Source organism: Panthera leo, chromosome B3, assembly GCF_018350215.1.
Source record: "Panthera leo isolate Ple1 chromosome B3, P.leo_Ple1_pat1.1, whole genome shotgun sequence".
Classification (NCBI taxonomy): Eukaryota; Metazoa; Chordata; class Mammalia; order Carnivora; family Felidae; genus Panthera; species Panthera leo.
This window is the reverse complement of record NC_056684.1, coordinates 135741885-135766575: the sequence shown is the minus strand read 5'-3', so window position 1 is coordinate 135766575 and position 24691 is coordinate 135741885. Positions and strand designations below refer to the sequence as shown.

At 37.9% G+C, this 24691-nt stretch overlaps 1 protein-coding gene across 11 annotated transcripts in view; it reads right to left on the bottom strand.

Annotated features, from left to right (window-relative positions):
* UNC79 (unc-79 homolog, NALCN channel complex subunit) overlaps positions 1 to 24691 on the bottom strand; it is a 266546-nt gene that overhangs the window by 189141 nt on the left and 52714 nt on the right. For all 11 annotated transcript variants that reach the window (XM_042944164.1, XM_042944162.1, XM_042944169.1 and 8 more), the window contains 4 exons: positions 23690 to 23860; positions 13976 to 14068; positions 4850 to 4905; positions 4036 to 4165 (listed from right to left, as the gene is read on the bottom strand). In XM_042944164.1, coding sequence (XP_042800098.1) covers positions 4036 to 4165; positions 4850 to 4905; positions 13976 to 14068; positions 23690 to 23860 — 450 coding nt within the window. The remainder of the gene's footprint in view (positions 1 to 4035; positions 4166 to 4849; positions 4906 to 13975; positions 14069 to 23689; positions 23861 to 24691) is intronic.

Genomic DNA, 24691 nt, shown 5'->3' with positions numbered 1-24691 from the left:
TGAGTATAAAGTACAAATATAAAAGGTTTAAAATACTTTTTTAAATTTGTGGAGATAAAATAACAAAAAGATAAATAAGAAGTCAATAATGGAGAAATTATGACATAAAAGTACTGGTAGACTTTCTTCTACTCGTATACAACTCAAGAATCCAACTGTACTAAGGTAAGGTTAGATATCTGGTAGCCTAGCCCAAAGTCTAACCTTGTAGTACTTATTCTCAGTTCATTTTTATCACTTCTGCAACAAACTGTCTTGGAAATGTAGATCTTGTGCTACATCTTTTGTTCCATAGTTCAGATGGAAACCACACAACAACCAGTGCTGACCTAAATTATTTACCAGTTGAGACACCGTCACACACATACAAAAACAAAAGACTCAATAATTTCTTTCTCCCCCACAGAAGCAGAGTGTTATAGGACAACAGAATGGCTATTTCCATTGCCAAGAAACTTCTTGTAATTCTTGCATCTTTAAGACTCATATTCGATGAACAAACTAATTGAAGGAGTTTTTGTTGTTGATAAATAGTAATAAGCCCAAAAGAGGCAAACATTGCATCTTGCCAAATCCTCACTATTTGATTTTCACATCAGATGTAATTATTCCTATGTCACTATGCTTAAAAAACAACAAATAATTTATATACACATATATAAAGTTAAAATAATGGCTAATTACTAACAATTATTAAATCTAGGTGGCTATAGACATGTTCATAGTGTTAGTCTTTGAACTTTTCTGATCTTAAAAATGTCGTAATGAAAGCTTGGGAGGGAAACCTTGTATAATTATATACAGTATGAGCTCTATTTCATTTTAAAATACATATCAAAAAACTAGAGAGAAATACACCAAAATGTTAACACTGGTCATCTCTGGGTAGTAGTATTCTTTTTTCTTTCTTATATAGTTCTATAATTTTTCTAAGAGCAATGTTTCCTTTTAAAAAATTAATTTTACTTTTTAAAAAAGAAATAAATCACTCAGAAAGCATACAAAAACTTCTGGTCCCTAAGAAAGTATTTCATATTTGAGTTTCCAAGCCCATGAAATTCTGTATCCATATAACTTTTATTATTAAGAATAATGTATATGTAGAGTCAGAGTAACAACTAAATACTGATGATACCCTTCAGTGCATCTTTCATTGTGACAGATGTTGTAGAAAATTTCTTTTTTTTATTTAAAAAAGTTTTTTTAATGTTTATTTATTATTGAGAGACAGAGAGAGACAGAGCATGAGCAGGGGGAGAGGGAGACACAGAATCAGAAGCAGGCTCCAGGCTCTGAGCTGTCAGCACACATGCGGGGCTCGAACTCACAAACCACGAGATCATGACCTGAGCTGAAGTAGGACACTCAACAGACTGAACCACCCAGGCGCCCCTGTTATAGAAAATTTCTAATGCTCCTGCTAAAGTTTAATTAAAGAACTGAATTCAAAGAAGCGATGTCACACTGTTAGAACAGAAAAATGTGGGTTTTCAATGAACATAATGTAAGTCCAGATTCAAGCTGTGTGAATTTAGGGATTCTCTGTGTGAATTTAGGGATGTTACTCAAACTCTGTGTCCCATTTGTCACCTATAATGTTTAAATAAGAAAACCTACATCCCAAGATTTTTGTGAGGATTAATTGAGAAAATGTCTGTAAAACCCAATATAATGCTGGTCCATAACTGTGTTCAGTCAGGATAAGGTGAAAGTATTAAGTGAGACAGAAGCAGCTAGAACAATGTCTGACAAACAGCCATTGCTAGATCAATAGTAATACATGGAGCAGAATGATTCATTTTTTTCCCATGATCTCTTGTTTCCTGCATAGAATGCCATGGTCAGCTAGGATGGGGGTTCCAAGAGAGTCACTACCCCAGGGCCTTGGACAGTGCCTGGCAGGTAGCAGGCACACAATGACACACTTGAAAGAATGAAGGTGGACGGAAGTACAATCACAGCAATGGACTGAAGAATGGATGCCGGTAGACACAGGCATCTTGTTCAGATCGGCCAAGAAAAGATGAAAGAGTAGCTCTGATCTCAGTAGACACAGACTGAGCTATTCTGGGGAGACATGGTTGACTGGCTCTTCCTAGCAGGTAGGGTCACAGGGGTAAACGGAAGCTGCTGTCAGCCTGCCAGGCTTCTGGGATGCTCTGAACAGGCGAATCTCATCATGCGGCTTCTCCGTTTAAAACCTGTCAGTGGTTTCCTTTTGCTGTTAGGATAAAATCCCAACTCCTTCACAGGCCCTGCCAGCCTTTCTGCTTATCTCTAGCTGCTCTCCTCCTGTCACTCCATTGTCTGGCTGCACATAACCCTTTCTGGTTCCTAAATAGGATCATGCTATCTCTGGCCTCTAAGTCTGAACCCATGTGTTCCTCCTGCCTCAAATTTGCATTTTATCCACTCATGATCCCTTCTCCCTTTGACATCTAGAGTGTGCGTATCTTTCAGGTGTCAGCTTACATGCGAGTGACACATGACACATGACAATTTAACCCTCCCCAAACTTGCCCACCGTCAGGGTGAGGTCAGAGACCCCTGCTGCATATTCCCATAGCTCTTTGTATTTGTTCTGCCTTTGCCCCTATTACACTGTAAAGCAGTTTCCTGGTCTTCCCCGGAAAACTGAAATGTCCACACACAGTGATTTTAGTCTGTTTTCATCACTTTACCACTCGGTGCCTAGAATAACACCTGTCGACACCCTATAAACATTTGTTGAAGAAGTGAATCAGTTTCCATATCCAGACTGCATTAAGCTCCATGGGGTCTGGTTCTGAATCGGTTCTTACGGCATCAGCAAACAGTGCCTGGCACATAATAGTTACTCTTCAAATATTTATCAAATAAATTTCATTTGATACTGGTTCCCCATTCATACATCACGTCATGCTTATTGCAGGGATATATTGAGAAGTTGAATATTCCAGCCATTTCATGTATTTTATTAGTGCTTCCAAATTTTTTCCTTTTTTTTATATTCAAGTTATCCACTTAACAATATTCAAATATTCTCTACTATCCATGATTTAAAATACCAATGACACCAATTTCCATTTTTTAAAAAGGTACTATTTACCTTCATTGTTTTAATTAATATTATTACTACCACTAAAGCCAATATTATTTTTTCTGAATTCAGAATAAGCCCACCAGAGACCATCAAAGCCCAAAAAACAGGTGTTAACATCTCTTAACACTTGGCTTTCATCAGGAACATAAATCAGACACCTGAATTAAGTTAAATCCCCTTTGAATCGCCTCAAATCATCATGGGAAAGACAAGTAATACCAAGAAAGAAGGAGATTCTCAGAGGATCAGTGTACAATCTCACAATAACTTGAATAAAAGCTATCTTTGCCAAAATATCCACTTCTCCTATTTTCATAAAAATATGTAGACAACTAGGTGGGGGGACAGAGCAGGCAAGGACATCAGAAACTCCATTAAGCATAGGTTCCTTCTTTGATTTTATAATACACAAACATAAACAATAGGACTCAAGGTGTTTTTTTGTTTGTTTGTTGGGTAAATACACATCTTTACATTTAAATTCAACGTTTACTTCTTGGTTATTACACAAATATTCACCAATTGTTGACTCTTCCTGTCCAACTAGGCTCTCACGGTCTCTTAATTTTTATTTAGTGTATGAACTGGTAATGTCAAACGTGCAAGTCTTCTCCAAGCAGAATTAGCCAGCTGAGGTTTTGCTAAATGGTGGGCAAACCAGCGGCAATAGTCACTGCTCACACCTTTGATTCAGCTTAGCAATAGTTAACACCCACGCCAGGTGTACAGCGAATGAGACTAAGACTTAGGCTATTTGCTGCAATGTCATAAATGCTCTTGAAATTGACTTTCATTAATTGATTTTATAACACCTAGTTTCAGAAAGGGTTTATGACAATGTCTCAAGGCACATAAATATAATCCAGCAAGACTAAAACAAATAATAAGTAGGTGAGGCAAATGTGGCCGAAGAGAATTAAAATGGGGCATCCCAGGGCTTATTCTCATCTTACCTGTGTACTGCAAGCCCCTGTATTCACTTATTGCCCCAGGAGGTTTTAAATTGGGCCAGTAATGGAACAACATCTGTACAGCCGGAGGTTTCACTTGTGAAGGCCCATAGGCAATCACGTATAAAAGATCCTAAAGGAAACAGGAAGCATATTTTGACTTAGCATCATCAAATAAAAATACAAACAGCTCACTTAGTATTACCAAAGCAGTTAAAATTCCAATAGAAGGGTTGGGTGGTTAATTTCCCTGACATCTCATTACCTACGTCTGTTTCTCAGATGAGATCATCTAAGATTAAAACATTATTTTTTATTATTCATTTATTGGTTCTGTAAATAAGCCCTCCCTAATTCGCCCTCCAGGTAATGGGCAAAACTACACTGTCTTTTAACAAATTCTTCTCTATCCAGGATAACGTTAAAGAAAGATTTTAGAATAGCATAAACCAGTTTGCCAAACACTGCATTTTAAAAATAGTTTTCTAAAACATATTTCATAACATTCACATCTCCTATTTGAAAGAAGACAGGTTCTTGAGCACCATTTCGAATTAAATAAAATTGTCATGTAATATAGTATTTGCTAAATTATAAGAATAAGAGATACTCAATTACTTTTTCTGTCAGGCTACTGTGTTAGTCAAGTAACATTTCTGCTTTAAATAGTAAGTTAACCAGGGAGGAAAGAACTCCAAGTTCTGCCACACCAAAATAATAAGACACCAATAAATTTGACCTTTGTTTTGCAAACAATTTTTACTATATTATATAAATTAAGTTTGTGGCAATGAGTTAAATTTGGCCCAAAACTTACTTTCCAGACTTCTTGCTTATATTTCATGAGGCATTCCAATAATTGACAATGATACACTGTGAGGAAGAAAATATAATTTGAGCATGAATTGTAAATACTAGATAAAATATCCTTTGAGATATAATAAAATATATTAGTATGACTTTACACTCTAATCATTAAATTAGAAGTTACTTATTTCCAAAAGAATAAAATTGGATTACTATCTTACAGATACATAAGAATAAACTCAAAATGGTGGAGCCTGGGTGACTCAGTTGGTTGAGCACCCAACTTTTGATTTCAGCTCAGGTCATGATCTCATGGTTCCTGGGATCGAGCCCCCCATCAGGAGCCTGCTTAGGATTCTCTCTCCCTCTTTCTCTGCCCCTCCCCAACTCATGTGTGTGTGTGTGTGTGTGTGTGTGTGTGTGTGTGTGTGTGCACGAGTGCACATGTGCACGCATGTGTGCCCGCTCGCTCTCTCTCAAAATATACAAATAAGTATTTTTTTAAAAAAGAATAAACTCAAAATGGGGGCACCTGGGTGGCTCAGTTGGTTAAGCGCCAGACTCCGGCTCAGGTCATGACCTCACGGTTCGTGGGTTCGAGCCCTGCATCGGGCTCTGTGCTGACAGCTAGAGCCTGGAGCCTGCTTCAGATTCTGTGTCTCCCTCTCTCTCTCTGCCCCTTCTTGGCTCACACTGTCTCTCTCTCTCTCAAAAATAAATAAACATTAAAAATTTTTTAAAATTAAATAAGAATAAACTCAAAATGGATTAAAGACATAAATGTGAGACCTAAAACCATAAAACTCCTAAAAGAAAACATAGGCAGTAAACTCTTGGACGTCAGCCTTATTAGCAACATATTTATGGATCTGTCTCCTTAGGCAAGGACAACAAAAGCAAAAATTAACAAATGGGCCTACACCAAAATAAAAAGCTTTTGCACATTAAAGGAAACCATCAACAAAACAAAAAGGCGACCTACTAAATGGGAGAAGATATTTGCAAGTAATATGTCTGATAAGGGGCTAAAACATATAAAGAATTCACACAATTCAACACCAAAAAAACAAATAATTTTATTAAAATATGGGCAGAGGACCTGAACAGACACACAGATAGCCAACAGACACATGGAAAGATGCTCAACATCACTCATTATCAGAGAAATGCAAATCAAAACCCCAAAGAGCTAACCCTCACACCGGTTAGAATTGCTAGCATCACAAAGACAAGTAATAACAAGTATTGGCAAGGACAGGGAGGAAAGGGAACCTTTGTGCACCATTAATGGGAATGTAAATTGGTACAACTCTTGTGGAAAACAATATGGATGTTCTCAAAAAATTAAAAATAGAAAAACACCACTGGAGGGGTTGTGGGAGGGGGGATGGGCTAAATGGGTAAGGGACGCTAAGGAATCTACTCCTAAAATCCTTGTTGCACTATATGCTAAATAATTTGGATGTAAATTTTAAAAAATAAAAAATAAAATAAAATAAAACAGAAAAATACCTATGATTCAGTAATTCCACTACTGGGTATTTACCCAAAGAAAACAAATACACTAATTTGAAAAGATACATGTAACCCTATGTTTATTGCAACAGTATTTACAAAAGCCAAGATAGGGCAGCAACCTAAATGTCCATCAATAGCTGAATGGATAAAGATGTGGATATAATATATACAATGGAATATTATTACTCAGCCATAAAAAAGAATGTAATCTTGTCATTTGTGAAAACATGGACAGAACCAGAGAATATTACACTAAGTGAAATAAGTCAGACAAGGAAAGACAAATACCATATGATTTCACTTATATGTGGAACCTAAAAATCAAAACAAACAAACAGAAACAGACTCATAAATACAGAGAACAAACTGATGGGTGCCAGAGGGAAGAAGAGTGAAGGATGGGCAAAATAGGTGAAGGGGATTAAGAGGCAGAATCTTCCAGTTATAAAATAAATAAGTCATAGAGATGAAAAGTACAGCAGAGGGAATACAGTCAACAATATTGTAATAATATTGTATGGTGACAGATGGTTACCACATTTATCACAGTGAACACTGAGTAATGTACAGAATTGTTGAATCACTATGTTGTACACCTGAAACTAATATAATTGTATGTCAGCTATACCTCCATAATAAATTTTTTAATAATAACAAAAAATTTTAATAAAATAAAAAATTACTTATGTCCTTATAGTATTCATACATTTCAAAAATCATGTAAGCCCTTGACTTTATCAAGCTTTTGACTGAGATCCTTCCTCTTATTAACAAAAGAAATATTAAGGAAAATCCCTAGCAACAATAATCATATAATATAAACATATCAATGAGATCAAGAACTACATAGGATAAAAAACTGCCCAATAGGATTGTAATAAAGCCTCATATTTATTGAGGGTTCATTATGTGCTGGGTATTGTTTTAGAAGTCTTATACATATTATCTCATAACCACCATGTTGCAATTAGGAAACAGGCTTAGTTTCCTATCTTGCCCAAGGTTAAACAAAGAGCAAGTAACAGAATGATAGATTAGAATGGGAGTCTTTTATCATTCAGTCACCAATTTCACCTTGTTGAGGAATTCTTAGAAGCTATGCAACAGCAAGCTTCTTTGATTTGCTTATGTTTACTTGCCTATGTTTACTTGTCACCTAGTTAGACACCTGTTTTGCATATTCCTGAAGCTGTCGTCCAACCCTATCACAGCACTGAACCAGGTTCCACTTTGGTCACCAGTGACCTCTGTGTCATTGAATTCAATGGACATACTTCAATCTGCCTCTTATTTGACCTTCAGAAGCACTCAGTAGTGCTGACGGCTGTCTCCTTTTCAAAATACTCTCTTCCCAGGGCACCTGGGAAGGTTGAGCCCAATCCATTGAGTATACGACTTCATCTCAGGTCATGATCTCACGATTAGTGCGTTCGAGCCCTGCATCAGGCTCTCTGCTGTCAGGGTGGAGCCCGCTTGAGATCCTCTGTCCCCCTCTCTCTCTGCCCCTCCCCTGTTCATGCTCTCTCTCAAAAATAAACATTTAAAAAAAATTAAAAAATAAAAACCTCTCTTCCCTTGATTTCATGACTAACCCTCTTTTATTACCTGTAGCTGACACTACTGTTGCTACTCGAACACTATCAACAACCCTTTCTTCCTCGTGTATCTCCCAATGCACAGACTACAAAGCAAGACACATTCCCAGAGCCCCTGGCAGCTAGAGATGGCCATGTGACTCAGCCCTGGCAAGTTAGACCTAAGAAAGAATCCACTGGGGGCTTCTGAAATATTTTTCCTCTGTGATGAAAGAGGGACAACAGGAGACCTTTCTCTAATTACCCTGACTGATCCTGTTACCTGTTTGTGGATGTGATTATTCAAGAATATAACAAGTCCCACTGTGACAGCCATCTTGCAAATATGAGAAGTCCAAGAGAAACACAAAGACGCCATCTCAGTCCCCTGATACTGTGGCGCTGTCTGTAAGACTTCCTACTAAGTAAACAAAGTAAACAACAAACGTTCTTGTAGTTCAAAACACATCCTAACAGATACAGCCTCTCTGCCTCCTTGACAAGTTCATCCTCTTCTACTAGATCTTTATCTATTGGAGTCCTTGAAAGCCCAATCATAAGCCCACTCCACTTTTCATTCTATGCTCTCCTCTCCCCTAAGCAATCTCACACTCATATACAACTTCAGTTACCATCTATATGCAATTCAATAAAGGTCATTGAACATTTATGTGTAGGTTCAAGGTTCATTACCTCTAGCACAGAGCTCTGTACGGAGTTCCAGACTCATAATTCAACTTCCTAATTACCACTGCCTCTTTTTGGAATATTTATTGATTTGTCAATATATTAGGACCTATAAAAGAGTTCTGCTCAAAGTATCTTAAAAATTCACATTTTAGGGGCGTCTGGGTGGCTCAGTCGGTTGAACGTCCGACTTCACCTAGGGTCATGATCTCACAGTCTGTGAGTTCGAGCCCCGCGTCGGGCTCTGTGCTGATGGCTCAGAGCCCGGGGCCTGTTTCAGATTCTGTGTCTCCCTCTCTCCCTGCCCCTCCCCCATTCATGCTCTGTCTCTCTCTGTCTCAAAAATAAATAAATGTTAAAAAAAATTTTTTTAAAAATTCACATTTTAAATGGTAATTTATATATCCTTATATATATCCTTATACATTAAAACAATTGAAAATTTTGATCTTAATTTTATAATAATATATTCAATTTTTTATGTTAATTATGTGATTACTAACTTTTTTTAAAAACTTGTTTTATTTTTTATTTTTTAAAATTTACATCCAAATTAGTTAGCATTTAGTGCAACAGTGATTTCAGGAGTAGATTCCTTAGTGCCCCTTACCCATTTAGCCCATCCCCCCTCCCACAACCCCTCCAGCAACCCTCAGTTTGTTCTCCATCTTTATGAGTCTCTTCTGTTTTGTCCCCCTCCCTGTTTTTATATTATTTTTGTTTCCCTTCCCTTATGTTCATCTGTTTTGTCTCTTAAAGTCCTCATATGAGTGAAGTCATATGATTTTTGTCTTTCTCTGACTAATTTCACTTAGCATAATAGCCTCCAGTTCCATCCACGTAGTTGCAAATGGCAAGATTTCCTTTTTTTTGATTGCCAAGTAATACTCCATTGTATGGATATACCACATCTTCTTTATCCATTCATCCATCGATGGACATTTGGGCTCTTTCCATACTTTGATTATTGTTGATAGTACTGCTATAAACTTGGGGGTGCCTGTGTCCCTTCGAAACAGCACACCTGTATCCTGTGGATAAATGCCTAGTAGTGCAATCGCTGGGTCGTGGGGTAGTTCTGTTTTTAGTTTTTTGAGGAACCTCCATACTGTTTTCCAGAGTGGTTGCACCAGTTTGCATTCCCATGCCTCTTTTTTTTTTTTTTTTTTTTGAGGAAGCTGATTTATTTGCAGTGTTGTGTTTTGGTCATATGGAATTATTACTGAGATTATGCATGAGGTTTTTTTCCAGTTTTATTGAGATATAATTGACATTTAACATTGTATTAGTCCAAGATATACCATCTCCTCTTCAACATCTCAAAGACATCTTGAACACAACATGTCCAAAACAGATCTCATGAGCTTCCCTCAGAAGCTTGGTTTTCATCTTCTAGTGTCTCCTTTCTCAATGAATAGAACCACCATGCATTCAGTTATGCAAGCCAAAAATTCACTATATCTAATATGTCACCAACTCCTATCAATTTTACTTTTTAAATACTACTTTTCTTGGTCTCAACTGCCGCTGACTTTTACATGCCAAGACAAACGCAAGGGCTCCTCAAGAGTCAATCTACATCCACTCTGGTTCCTTTTTCTTTTATTTATTTATTTATTTATTTATTTATTTATTTATTTATTATTGAGAGAGAGAGAGAGAGCACAACCTGGGGAGGGGCAGAGAGAGAGAGAGAGAGAGAGAGAGAGACAGAATCTGAAGCAGGCTCCAGGGTCTGAGCTGTCAGTGCAGAGCTTGACACAGGGCTCAAACCCACAGAACATGAGAGCATGACCTGAGCTGAGGTCAGACACTTAACTGACTGAGCCACCCTGATTCAGTTTAAAATCTACTCTCAACTGCAGTCAGGGTGACACAAGTACAACTACCCAAAGTCCTCCAGAGCCTTCATATTAGACTCAGGATAAACACAGGACTCCCAAGCAGAGCCCACATATGCTGCATGTTCTGGCCCATAGATGTCCACGATATTACCTTCCATAAGGCAGCCCTTACACTGAGCTCCAGCTGTACCAATCTCTCAGCCCACCTGCTTACCAGGCTCTCTTCTGACACATGAGACTCTTCTATTTGAACCCCTTACCCCTTGTAGGCCTTGTGAATCCTACGCATCCTTCAGTCCTCAGACCAAAGGTTACTTCCCCAGAGAAGCCCTCTCTGACATCTTCATGAAAAGAAAAACCCCAGAGCGCCTGGGTGGGTGGCTCAGTCGGTGAAGCATCTGACTTCGGCTCAGGTCATGATCTCATGGTTCCTGGGTTCGAGCCCCACATTGGGCTCTGTGCTGACAGCTCAGAGCCTGGAGCCTGTTTAGGATTCTGTGTCTCCCTCTCTCTCTACCCCTGCCCCACTCGTGCTCTGTCTCTCTCTCCCTATCTTTCTCAAGAATAAATATTTTAAAAAAAGAAAAATCCCCTCTTATAGAGTCTCATAGTACAAAGTGCATCTTTCAAAGTGCTTATCACAGCTGAAACTTTATATTTGCTTTTAAAATTACTTAATTAATGTCTTCTCCCACCACTACCATATAAGCTCCATGAGGCAGGGGCAGAGGTCAGTTCTGTTTTGCTAACCATGGTGTCTCCAGTGTCTGGCACGGACTAGATATTCAGTGACTATTTACTGAAAATATAAATAGCCCTCTAGAATTGGAATGTTGTCATTAAGGCATCAATGAGTTCACAAGTACAGATGTTCCAGACCACTTTCTCTTTCTCCATATGGCTGTCACTTGAACCCAGTTCACAGTAGTCCACTGACTGTCCCATGAACACACCTGGAGAGTCCCTGTGTTTAAACTGCTTGCCCTCCCAGATTGTCCCACTTACCCTCTCAATCAAAACTTTATCCATATTTTAAGACCCACACTTTGCTCAAGTGGCCCAAAGCCTTTCCTGATCATTCCAATCCATAGAGTTCACTCCCTCTGATGAATTAATACTATCTATAGTACACATTTTGTACTTTCTACATTCTACTTTACATTGTAAATTAATGATTTATGTGAATATGCCTAATATTTCCAATTAGACCTAAGGTCTACAGCAAGCACCATACCTTGTATTTCTGGGTGGTTTTCACAATGTCTAGCTCAGAGCAGTGAACAAAGGAATCAATCAGTTGAGCAGGTCTATGCTTCATCCTTGATATACAATGGGCTACAAGGACCAAGCTGCCACTTGCTGTCTCCCAATAAAAATTCAAATGACAAAATGACGCCCTACCACTTGGTCCCTGAGAGCCCCCTGGTGGATATCGCCTCACTCTTAACAGTTTCCCACAACATAAGACTAGTTTTGAGTCCCAAGTGTAATTTTTAGCATGGAAAAGCTGGCTATAAACATTCCCCATGAACAGATCAAGATACAGATTTGGGAATAACAGAAGTAACGCAGCCTGATCATAGTGGTTTTCCAGTGAAACGCTCAACTCCGAGAAGAAAATGGCAGATTGCAGCAACTTGCATAGCTCTTTATTGAGCATTTACAAGGTGTCTGTCACTATGCTACGTAAGCATTTTACATATACTTAACTCATTAAATGCTCACAACATTTTAAGGCATTGCAGAAATTACTATTCCTGTTTTAGAAATGAGGAAACTTGATCTTAGGGAGGTTAAAAAAACTTGCTCAAGGTTAACACTAACTGGCAATTTGCTGGTGAGCTCAGATATGACCCGCAAACCTCTAACCTCATAATTTTAGGGCCCCTACTCTACTGTCTCCCAACTTAGAAATTAGGATCAAAGGCTCAGGATGAGATTTCAACTTACACCCTCCAAATGAAGGGTGTTTTCAAAAAATAATATATAATAAATATAAATGACATTTTGAGGGCCCTCCAAGCCAGAGTGAGATAGGAGACAGAACTTCCAAAAAACTATACGTTTTAATTACTCATATAATAATCACAAGCCATTTCATATTTAAAGGGTAATACTCCAAATGAAGAAGCATTAAGGTTTCAAAATAAAACACTTTTGGGGCACCTGGGTGGCTCAGTTTGTTAAGCATCTGACTTCAGCTCAGGTCATAAGCTCACAGTTTGTGAGCTCTAGCCCAATGTCGGGCTCTGTGCTGACAGCTCAGAGCCTGGAGCCTGCTTCAGATTCAGTGTCTCCCTCTCTCTGCCCCGCCTCACTTCTCTTCTCTCTCTCTCTCTCTCTCTCTCTCTCTCTCTCTTTCTCTCTCAAAAGTAAATAAACATTTTAAAAAAAAAACACTTTTAGGGGCACCTGGATGGCTCAGTCAGTTGAGCCTCCGACTTTGGCTCAGGTCATGATCTCACAGTTTGTGAGTTCGAGCCCCGTGTCAGGCTCTGTGCTGACAGCTCAGAGTCTGGAGCCTGCTTTGAATTCTGTGTCTCCCTCTCTCTGCCCCTCCCTTGCTCATGCTCTGTCTCTCTTTTTCTCAAAAATAAACAAACATTAAAAAAATTGTTTAAACGCTTTTTAAAATAAACAACAATAAATTAAAAAATAAAATAAAACACTTTTTCCCCATCCTGCGTCAAAAATGTAATTATTATTTATTATGTAATTAAGCAGAAGATTGAAAACAGTGCCACCAAATTTGTTCACTTTCTATATAAACAATACATGAAAATTAAAATTGAGTTCATATCATAGCATGTGATGCCAACAGTCAGCCCCTTTTTCAGGTCAGTTTCCCAAAGTTCATATGCAATTATACTCATGAATGAAAAGCAAATTATACAGATGAATGGAAATGACACCAGTCCAACATGAGTCATAAGAGAAGAAATACAAGTCAAAACAACAAGATATTCTTCTTCATCTGTCTGACAGAATACAAACTTTGATAATACTCAACGACAGGTTACTGTACTCTCCTATGTAGTTAGTGAGACTACTGAAATTGTTTCAAGTCCCTTAACTTATTAATCCCTCTTTTATGAATTTGTTCTAAAGAAATAATTGGAAATGTAGTAAAAAATTCATGTTCAAGGATACTCATGTGGCACTGGAGTAGCAAATTCACAAAGTATTAACAGTAATTATCTTCAGTCATTAGAATTGCAGATGATTTTTTACATTTCTAATTTAACTTATTCCTATATACTTACATTCAATTTCTAGTCAGTGTTCTAAAATTGCCCCAAACATTCAAAAAATATGACCAGCCAGCAAGATTACTGCTAATAGCAACAGGCAAGGTGAATTTATTTCAACCCGAAAATCTGTCTTGTAACACATCCCCAGTTGTCTATCCACAAAGAAAATCTCTTCCCACATGAGAATTTCTAGCTTACTTATTTCATATCTTGTTTAACAACTGTTTCTGAAATTAGTCAAGCCATTCAAAAGGCCACTTACCTGGGTTGGATGTGTATTGCATTGCAATCATTAGCATGGATGATGCAGACAGATTAACATGGGCAGGAACGCCTTCTCTTCTTGAGGAACCCACTGAAACAAAAAATCTTTTGATTAGACACAATTAGTCTGTATGTATACTTCTTGTCATACAGCATGATAGCTGAGAGGAAACTTTGTTTAAAAGTCTGAACCAATTCAGTGGATGTTTTGCACAAATAAAAGCACAAATTCTGTCCTAGCATACAAATATTACATCTGTCATCATCAATAGCACACATTTGGTAAGAATCTCCAAGGAGAAGAAAGAGTGCCAGAGCGTGATGTCATGGCTTTATCAGAAATATACTTAGATGCAATCTCTGCTCCCAAGATGTTTACATCTAGGTGGAAAAGAAAGAAAAAACAAGATCCTCATGTGCCCAAATATAAAGGCACATTGAAGGTTATCTCAATAAAAGTAAAAATAAAAGGTTTATTTATTTTGAACTCAACTTGAATGTATCACCTTTCAGAGATGCAAATGAAGTAATAGTCCACTTATAATAGGGGCCTTATTAATTCAGTTACACAAATTTCAAATCATGTATTATTAAAAAAATTGTCTATTAATTTAAAAATTATTTTCAGCTCTCACATATCATTTAACAATTTTATTCAAACCTTTACATGTAACTCAGCAGCAGCATCTTCATCACCATGAGAACCACTTTTTTACTTTTCCAGAGCTTACCATCTTCATATCCAACTGAGTTGTTTGAAAGAATGCATTTTTCGAATCTGTGAATAACACTGTCACTGAACATTTTAACCCGTGCCACAAGTATTCAGTCACAAAGCAAGCTGGTTTCTTCAAAATTCATCTTGTAGCTGTGTATCCATGGTCTCCACATGATAATCACTTACATAATGCTTTTAAGACATCTTTAAGTGGCTTGTTTACGATGCATCCAACACTATATTACATTTCTTTCTCTCTCCTTTTTAGTGGTATGTCAGGGAACTCCAACAAGCATTCAAAACTAGCACTGATGGAGGTCATTCGGGATAACACTCCACAGAGCTGCTGTCTCCAAAGAGTACTTTATTATTCTAACCAGTAATTGAGAGAGGGCTCACATAGAAGAAACTTTAAAAGCACTGAAACATAAAATGAATTCCTTTTCTCAGGGATAATTGCAGAAGTAGGAGGAATCTCTCCTTATAGTTAGGTTTGTGGCAGATCATCAAGAAAGCATGAGCAGAACGGTGTAGAGTGAGTATGACACCCTCAGTCAACCCTCAGTTTCCTCCACACAATAGAGAAAACCACTAATGTGGGCAACAACAAAAAAAATCAGTTGACCCACAAATCTGCTTTATTTTATTTTTATTATATTTTACATTAAAGTGCAGTACGTGGAAATAGTATCTCAACTCCATCCATTAAGAATAAGGCAACTTATAATCATACACATGGATAAAAGAACCATTAAAACACTACAAGATTTGTCATGTAATAGAGAAAACAGAAAATTTTAACATGATTCTATTCTTTTCTTTAAGTAAAAGAAAGACTTTGAGCACCACAATGGATGGTTTACAACAGCTTTACAGACATAAGCAAACAAATAAAGAAAAGGGATCTATCATTATGTGCTATTTACCCGAATTTGCTTTTTTATTAATCATTCACAGCTGGGATGCTGCTACCGCCACCAAGCTGGTGATATTCAGGTAGATGAACTAGTTTGGCTGTGCAATATAAATGGGTACTAATAATTATACAAAGATATGCAGATCATGTCAATGCTCTTAGATGGTAAAGTTGATTAATCAAATGAGATTAATCAAGGGAAGAGAACTTTGAGCCAAATACTAAAGAACAAGATGCATTTTCTCTCAGATTTAGCCAGGGAGCTTGTTAAAATTCAGCTTTGGGGCCCGTATCTAGAGTTTAACTCCATCAGTTTGGAAGCAGAAAAGGTACAAGTTTAATAAGCACATCATGTGACTCTGATCAAGGGGGCCCTTGAGCCTTGTGGGAGAAGCATTACTAGAGGGACAGGAAATAAGAAAGGAAGCACTCAGTAAGGTGTCTAGATGTGGGAGCAAGAAGTGCATGCCCCGGTGCCCTTTGTTCAGGGCGGTGGCAGGAAAATCTAGTCTCTGACACACTCGAAGAAAAATAATTACATACGTTTAAATAATTATCTATATCTGTATCTATATCTATATATGTATACACATCTATATATGGTCCTCCTGGGACAAGTGTTTTCACCTTTGTTTAAATTCATCTGAAACTTTTTAATAATAAATGTTTCTAAAAAAAAAAATAAAATGACTATTAAGGGAGTCTGAGAATCCCTGTGCCTGGAGGCCTTTAAAACTGGGAGAGATGCCCAAAATGTCTTGATGATTTAGGTGAAGTCTATTTGGAGACTAGCCCAAATGGCTCTGTGACCTTTGCATGTCCCTTTTACCCCTACAGAACCGTGCTCTCCATCAAGTATGGTCAACCACAAAGCCAAAAGTGTTCCCCTGGTTCAAGCCCTAGGAAATTGGCTCCAGGACCTCTATAAACAGACAGGGCTTTGCAATTGCATAGCCTTCTGACAGACTGAATAAAATTACCACAATTCTAATTAATAAACATGCACAGGCACACATCATTTATTGAATCTTGGTAAAAAGGCATGATGTAAACAGATGTGTAGCTTGTCCCCGTGCGGGTGTATAAAGCCAAAGCTACATACAGTGGAAGGAAGAAGAGAATTAATCCAAATAAGAAAATTTTATATGTAATATTGTGCTCAGGAAATACAATTAAAAGTTTTAAGACCTATTTCCTGATCCTCCAGCACCACCAGAACAACCATTTCTAACCTTTCCTCTATGAGCCATAACTCATAGGAGCTTAATCTCTTCCTGCATCTTATAGTTCCTAATGTACTATCCCATACAGCTTTCTTACATGATTCTCACCCAAAAAACAATGAAGTATATAGGGAAGGCCATTTTATAAACAGAAATCAGATTATTTGCATGAGATCACCAACTTAATTATTAGGACGATAGCCCAAGTCACTTAACATCACAGCTAATGTTCTAGTGACTTATTCACTCAAAATTCATTTAAAAATTCAAAGAGTATTCTTCCCATAGCTCCCATGTCCCAGGCATTGTTCTTCCCCTGGAGACACAGTTGTAAACAAGACAGGTAAGCCTTTGTCCTTATGGAGCTTAAATGGTCAAGTTCTGCCATCCAATATGGTAGCCACTAGCCACATGTGGCTATTTAAATTAATTAAACTTCAATTAAATTAAAAATTCAGTTCTTCAGTCTCACTAGATACATTTAAAGCACTCAGTTACCATATGTGGCTAGTGTACTAGACAGCATGGAGGTTTTTTAAACATTTCCATCATTGCAGAAAGTTCTATAGACAGAGCTGTTCTAGAGGAAAAGGCAAACAAGTACCTGTGAAGAAATGTAAAGCAGGGCAAGGGAATAGGTAGAAAGTGATGGAGCGTCCTGATTTAGCTTGAGGGTAAGGAAAGGCATGTTGAAAGATGAGACACTTGAGCTGAGACCTAAAGAGAGTGAGGAAGAATCATAAGACCATCTGGGAGAAGGGCTACTGAGACACAGGAAAGCTTAGTGCCTTTATGAAACCGCAGAATGGCCAATGTGGATAGCATGGAGTGAACATAGAAGAGACAGTAATAAAACAGTAAGGTCAGCAGTGGCCAGAGCACAGAGGGCCGTGTGGGCTAGGGAAGGACATTGAATTTGATTTGTCAGAGTAATGGAAAGTGATGAAGGAAGTGACATGGTCTGATTTACATGTTTGGAGGATGGCTCTGGCTGTTTGGTAGAGAACAACTGTAGGATTGCCAGGAGTAGAAGCAGGGAGACTGGTTCAGAAACTACTGGACTGGTCCAGGTGAGAGATGGTGATAAGAAGCGGTCTGAATTGGAATATATTTAAATAAACCCCACTAGCCTTATTATTTTTTAAGGGGTAAAGGTAGGAGAGTCATCTGGGAAGAAGAAACACATTCTGGTGCCATCCGACAGAACCATTTCCTGTGCTTGGGCAGACTGCATTGCCTGAATTAACAAGCATCTCTGTGTAATCACAGGTATTTGTATTCCATGAGATAGGGTTTGAGCATAAGATACCTATGCTTACCTTCAGAAGGGCCTATCAATTCAACATAATGGGAAGACTGCGACATCATGACCCAAAAGTCCATGCAGCATTACAATATTTGTAGACTGCTATATCAATGAAAATCATAGAGACAAGAGTGCCCATCAACAATGCAGAGGTGAAGTGCCTGACTGGCTCAGTCAGTAGAGCATGCAACTCTTGACCTCAGAGCTGTAAGTTCAAGCCCCATGATGGATGTAGAGATTACTTTAGAAAAATAAAATCTTTAAAAAAAAAAAAATGCAGAGGTGTTCTGTCAGATTCTATGCGATCAAAACCTATTCTGGTCATTATTGTTACTATACAACAAACTCTAGCGGGGGAAAAATCCCAAGCCCCAGACGCTGGCCCCTTTCCCCAAGCTATGTTTAAAATAATAAAACTTTAGGACAACATGTGAATTGGTACAGTATATTGGAATTAGTTGCAATGGGATTTGACATGTCTGTCACATGACTGTGGATTTGGTCTGTTATACATTTGTTTAACATGACACAATATTCAAAGGCCATTGCTGTATGTTATCTTCTGGTCTTCACAACAAACATGGGCACGGGCAGGGGAGATCATGATAATTCACAATTTTACAGCTAAGGAAACTAAAGTTTGATGAGGTTAAGAGATTTGCCAATCGGCGAAAGACTACACAATTCAGCTCTTCTGGATTTCTATTCCAACATATTTCCACAAATTGAACAATAAAGCTCTTACAAAATAGTAAGACCTATTTTATAAAAACAATCATTAGTTAATAAAACAAATTTTATATCTAGAAGAATATTTAAATGTCATCAATATGTGGTGTTGGGTTCTGACTGTCTTTTTTTAAATATATATATTTATTGGTTTTTGGAGGATCATAGAAGCATCACAGGCATCCTCTGTAATAGTAGTAGAAGACAAATGATCCAGGGCTAATGGCCTGGAACCAGATACTCAATTAACCCACACAATTGCTTTTAAGTGCAAAGATCTAAATGAACCTTTATTTTTCCTAAGGGTAAGTGATTTTTTGAGGAAATTTAAGTCTAGGCTACCAAGATACACTAGAAGGGTCTTTCACCGATATCATCGCTCAGTCTTATTATCATCTTTGAAATAACACAGCCTATATCAATTAATGTTCATTTGGGATCCGCTTTTCTCTTCTTTGCCAATATCCATATCATCTTCCCAACATCCATATTTCAAGTTGGTCCACAAATCACAGACCCTTTATTGCAAAAAAAGAGGTTTCCATGGTGAAATGCTAATGACTTTTTCAATTCTTAGTACTCCTTTAATATTTTTAAAAACAAAAAACAGAGCCTATTGCACACATTTGGAATAAAAAGAAGTATATCTTATTTGTGGAAGGAGTTAAAAAGAAAAGATTATGTCAGATGAAATTTTTATAATAAATTGCAGTTTTCTCTGCAGCATATCAAAAGGAGTGATTTAAAATAAAGCCACAGTACTAGATTTATTGACAAAAATGATGGGAGGGCATAACTGACAAACACGCACGGCCCTTACATGGAAAGAACCGTAATACTTCATTAGATCCACTTCAGAGCTTGGCGCTTCATAGTCTATGTTCTTAACAACACTAACATTTAACACCTGAAAAACTGTCCACATTTTACATCTTGACCTTGCGAACACCACACCAAAGGCATAAAATCTGTCTTGTCTTGAAGATTTTATCAAATAATCAGAAAATGCAGCCTCCTTAATCCCCTAACATCTCGGTCCTGAAATGAAAACATTCTGGAAGAAGTTAAATGCTCCTCTCTCATTTCGGTCACAATTTCTACACATCGAAACAACTTCCAAAGACAGAAACGACATGGATGCAAGCAACAGACACATATTCTCACATCAATTCCTTTACACGTGATTAATCTGGAACCCGATTCCCTCGTTCTTTGGGTCTGTGTCTTTACAAAGAAACAAATACAAAAAAAACATCTCAACGGGGCGCCTGCGTGGCTCAGTCGGTTAAGCGTTTGACTTTGGCTCAGGTCATGATCTCGCGGTTCATGAGTTCCAGCCCCGCATAGGACTCTGCGCTGACAGCTCAGAGCCTGAAGCCTGCTTCGGATTCTGTGTCTCCCTCTCTCTCTGCCCCTCCCCTGCTCATGCTCTGTCTCTCTCTGTCTCAAAAATAAATAAAACATTAAAAAAAAAAACACCTCAATCATTTAATAGAACGTGGTTTTAAAGGGTATTACTACTGGGGTGCTTGGGTGGCTCAGTCGGTTAAGCAACCGACCCTTGACTTCAGCTCAGGTCATGATTTTGTGGTTCTTGAGTTCCGGCCCCACATCAGGCTCTGCACTGACAACAGGAGCCTGCTGAGGATTCTCTATCTCCTTTCTCTCTGCCCCTCCCCCACTCGTGCATGTGTTCTCTCTCTCTCAAAAAATAAACTTTTTTTGAAAAAGGGTATTACTACCATTTATTTTCAAAGATTTAAAGGCTCCTCAACCCACAGGGATGGTAACAATAAATGGAAGTCACAAGTAAGAAACTAAAACCAGAGCAATAGAGATAAATGAACTAGATCAACAACTGGGTTACAGGAAGACATGTGCCTCTTACATAAAATAAGATTGATGTTATTTAACCTAGAATTAGTAAGCCAGAAATAACCTTAGAGATGGAACATGTTTTCCAAAACTCCCCTTTACAGCTGAAAACACAATGGAGCCCCAGAGACATAAACAGCTTGTTCACAATTTAAATGAACACCAAGTTAATCTACCAATAAGTATTAAAATTCATACACATTTTGTAGACTCAACTTAATATTTTGTTCCCCTCAGTTGCCAAGGCTCACACATTTAAAGAAATAAGGATTCTAATGTGACTTTAAGACATGTTTTGGGGTCTGTGCTTCTAATTAAGTAGAAATTAATAACCAGGGATGAAGAAACAAATTGCCAGTCATCACAATGCTTGATCAGAGTGAAGCATAACTTCAGAGGCCTGATATATTCAATGCCTCTCCCTAAATTATTAACTTATTCCTAAGAAGGAGGGTAGAGTGAATTTAGATTAATTATTACAAAGATGCTCCTCCTCACCTGTAATTCTTTAAAAATAATAATAATAAATAAGAATTCCTATGCCTAAATTTCACAGTTAACATAAGTATACAATTCTAAGACTGTATTGAGAAGCAAGCGTTTGTCAGGTTACACAGAACAAAAAAAAGAGAGAGAGAATGATCAATAATCTATTGCTTGAACCATACCATCGGTCTGCTAATGTTTCTGAATCACCATAAAATTTAGGCAGAAGACAGACTCTTTGCTTAAAAGACATGAAACTACAGGGGCGCCTGGGTGGCTTTGTCAGTTAAGCGCCCGACTTCGGCTCAGGTCATGATCTCACGGTCTGTGAGTTCGAGCCTCGCGTCGGGCTCTGTGCTGACAGCTCAGAGGCTGGAGCCTGTTTCGGATTCTGTGTCTCCCTCTCTCTCTGCCCCTCCCCTGTTCATGCTCTGTCTCTCTCTGTCTCAAAAATAAATAAACATTAAAAAAAAAAATTTAAAAGAAAAAGACATGAAACTATAATTCCCTAGCTAAAATTAAGCTTAACTATAAAATAAGTAATGTAGCTTAAAGGTACCTATGTTTGCCACTATTGTTACATAGCAACAACTTTAATAAGATGATAAGCACATAAAATTAAAAATGGTGAAAAATGGTCACTAGGAATCGAATGTGACCAATAAAGGTATTTTAATGGCACAAAAGTTTAGGGAAGGAGAGCAGTAAACTAACGCTTAGTGAACACCTGGCATTGAGCCAGCCAGCACCTTACCAATTTCCAGGTGAATCATCTCTGTTATCACAACCACCCAGGCAACTATTATGATTATTCTTCTTACATAGGTAAGAAACAGAAAGGTTAGGTAACTTGCCTAGGGCCACACAACTAGTTTGGCAGAAGAGCTGTGATTTAAATCTACATCTGTTTGGCTCCTAAATCCACAATCTTTTCAGGTTATCCGCTGAAGTATAGATTGATTCATAATCTAATTCTTTTTTTTTTTAAGAGAGAGAGAGAGAGAGCACGCAAGAGCAGGGGAGAGGGGCAGAGGGAGAGAGAGAGAGAGAGAGATTATCTTAAGTAGGCGCCACTCTCAGCCCAGAGCCCAAAGCAGGGCTCGATCCCACGACCCTGGGATCATGACCTGAGCCAAAATCAAGAGTAAGACATTCAATCGACTGAGCCACCCAGGCACCCCCTGTAATCCATTTCTTTACAAAATACTTTAGAAGGATTCTGATCATAAAAACCAACCCAATTTGGCTTTTTCTCTCTGCTCTCATGTGTGGAAAGCCTATTAGAATTAATCTGCAACACTTCTCCAAAGAAGACATCCAGATGGCCAACCGACACATGAAAAAATGCTCAACATCACTCATCATCAGGGAAATACAAATCAAAACCACCATGAGATACCACCTTACACCTGTCAGAATGGCTAACATTAACAACTCGGGCAACAACAGATGTTGGTGAGGATGCAGAGAAGGAGGATCTCTTTTGCACTGTTGGTGGGAATGCAAGCTGGTGCAGCCACTCTGGAAAACAGTATGGAGTTTCCTCAAAAAACTAAAAATAGAACTACCTTACGACCCAGCAATTGCACTACTAGGCATTTATCCACGGGATACAGATGTGCTGTTTCGAAGGGACACATGCACCCCCATGTTTATAGCAGCACTATCAACAATAGCCAAAGTATGGAAAGAGCCCAAATGTCCATCGATGGATGAATGGATAAAGAAGATGTGGTATATCTATACAATGGAGTATTACTCGGCAATCAAAAAGAAGGAAATCTTGCCATTTGCAACTACGTGGATGGAACTGGAGGCTATTATGCTCCAGTGAGCATAGTGAACAGAATTCAAATCAGCTCCACATTTATAACAAACTTGCACATGAGTTGCAAGCCTTTTTTCAAAGTGTTTTCATACGTATTGATTCACTTTATCATCACAACATCCCTGTGATGGGAAGTTAATGCTAGCATCATTCTGGAGATGAGGTATCAACAATGTGAGATGCCTAACGCCACACAGCACATTTACAAGTGAAGCTGAAACTAGGATCTATATGTCCTGACACTGTCTATTGCTCTTCCCATCACAATCTTCTGCCTTCAGGTGCAAAAGATAAGAATTTCTATACCTGAGGCAGCACTCTCTCCATACTTTTTTCTTAAGTTACACAAAATACCATAGTTTCTATGTCAGTAATAGACTATGCCTTGATGTTTTCTTCCTACTCTATAAGATCAAATTATGCAAGTAAAACAATTCTAAGGTATAATCATCATTCATTTCTTTGATTCTCTCCATAATCATCATGCTGAAATGACAATTTAAATCACAGCACATGTATATAGCAAGTGATTTCATTATAATCTTGAAAATCTATAGCCTAAAACAGTGCAAGCAAATTCCATTCGTACAATATGTTAAAAGAATCTAGTATTAGGTAAGATTGAACTTACATATAGCCATTGGTAGAAAAGATGTGCTAAGATATTCAATAATATCCTTGTGCAGAAATGGAGGAAAGGTAGCTAACGTTGATATCATCGTGTAGGGCAAAGTACTCAGAATATCATCATTGAGAAAGGGTAGCAAACATGTAGTTGTATAAAATATCGACTGTCCAAGATCTACAAAACAAAAGTGAGTAATCAGTCACTGAATATTTTGCCATTTAACAAAATATGCTAATTCTATATTTTTAGTTCTTATGAACTGGCTTAAATTGAAAACAGCTTTGCTCCCTTCTTATTAAGAGCTCTGAAACATAATGCTCAGTAGAGTGCATAGACAGTATATTTGTTCAATAAATGACTGGTGAATAACTGCATTAAGAAATATAAATATCGATTTCATGAGCTTTTCCTCAACCCTCTATCAATCTTCAGTAACACTGGGTATTCCTATTATTCCTTGATTTTAGAAACTAAAAGCACTTTCCACGTGATCATGAATCCTAAAATGTTGTCTAGCATTCTTACCATCATTACATTTTACACAAAGTAACTGTGGCACAAAGATGTTACATTATTTACCCAACGGAAGTTTTAGCAAAGTCAAGGGCAGGACCGGAAATAAAGCCAGGCTATCCCTGCCCCATCAACCAAAAAGCACAGTCTTCCTACATCTGGAGTGTTGAGCAATGAGGGAACATGCATCTTCCAGTACAGCAGCATATTCCGCAGGTGCCAAAGAAAGGAAGCTGTAAATTGATGTTGTGTGGCCCTGTGCATTCAGTTATCAATCATCACAGAAGGATGTACTACCTAGTGGTAATCTTCCTATCAACATCTTTAAATGGGGAGAGGAAGAGTACCTACCTCACTTCTAGAAGGACTGTTAAGAGGCTTAAATGAGATTAATATAGAGTGCTTAACACAGCACATAATGTGTGCTCCACAAGTATGGCCATTGTTAAATATATTAATAGTGTTACTATTATTACCTGCACAAGGAGCAAA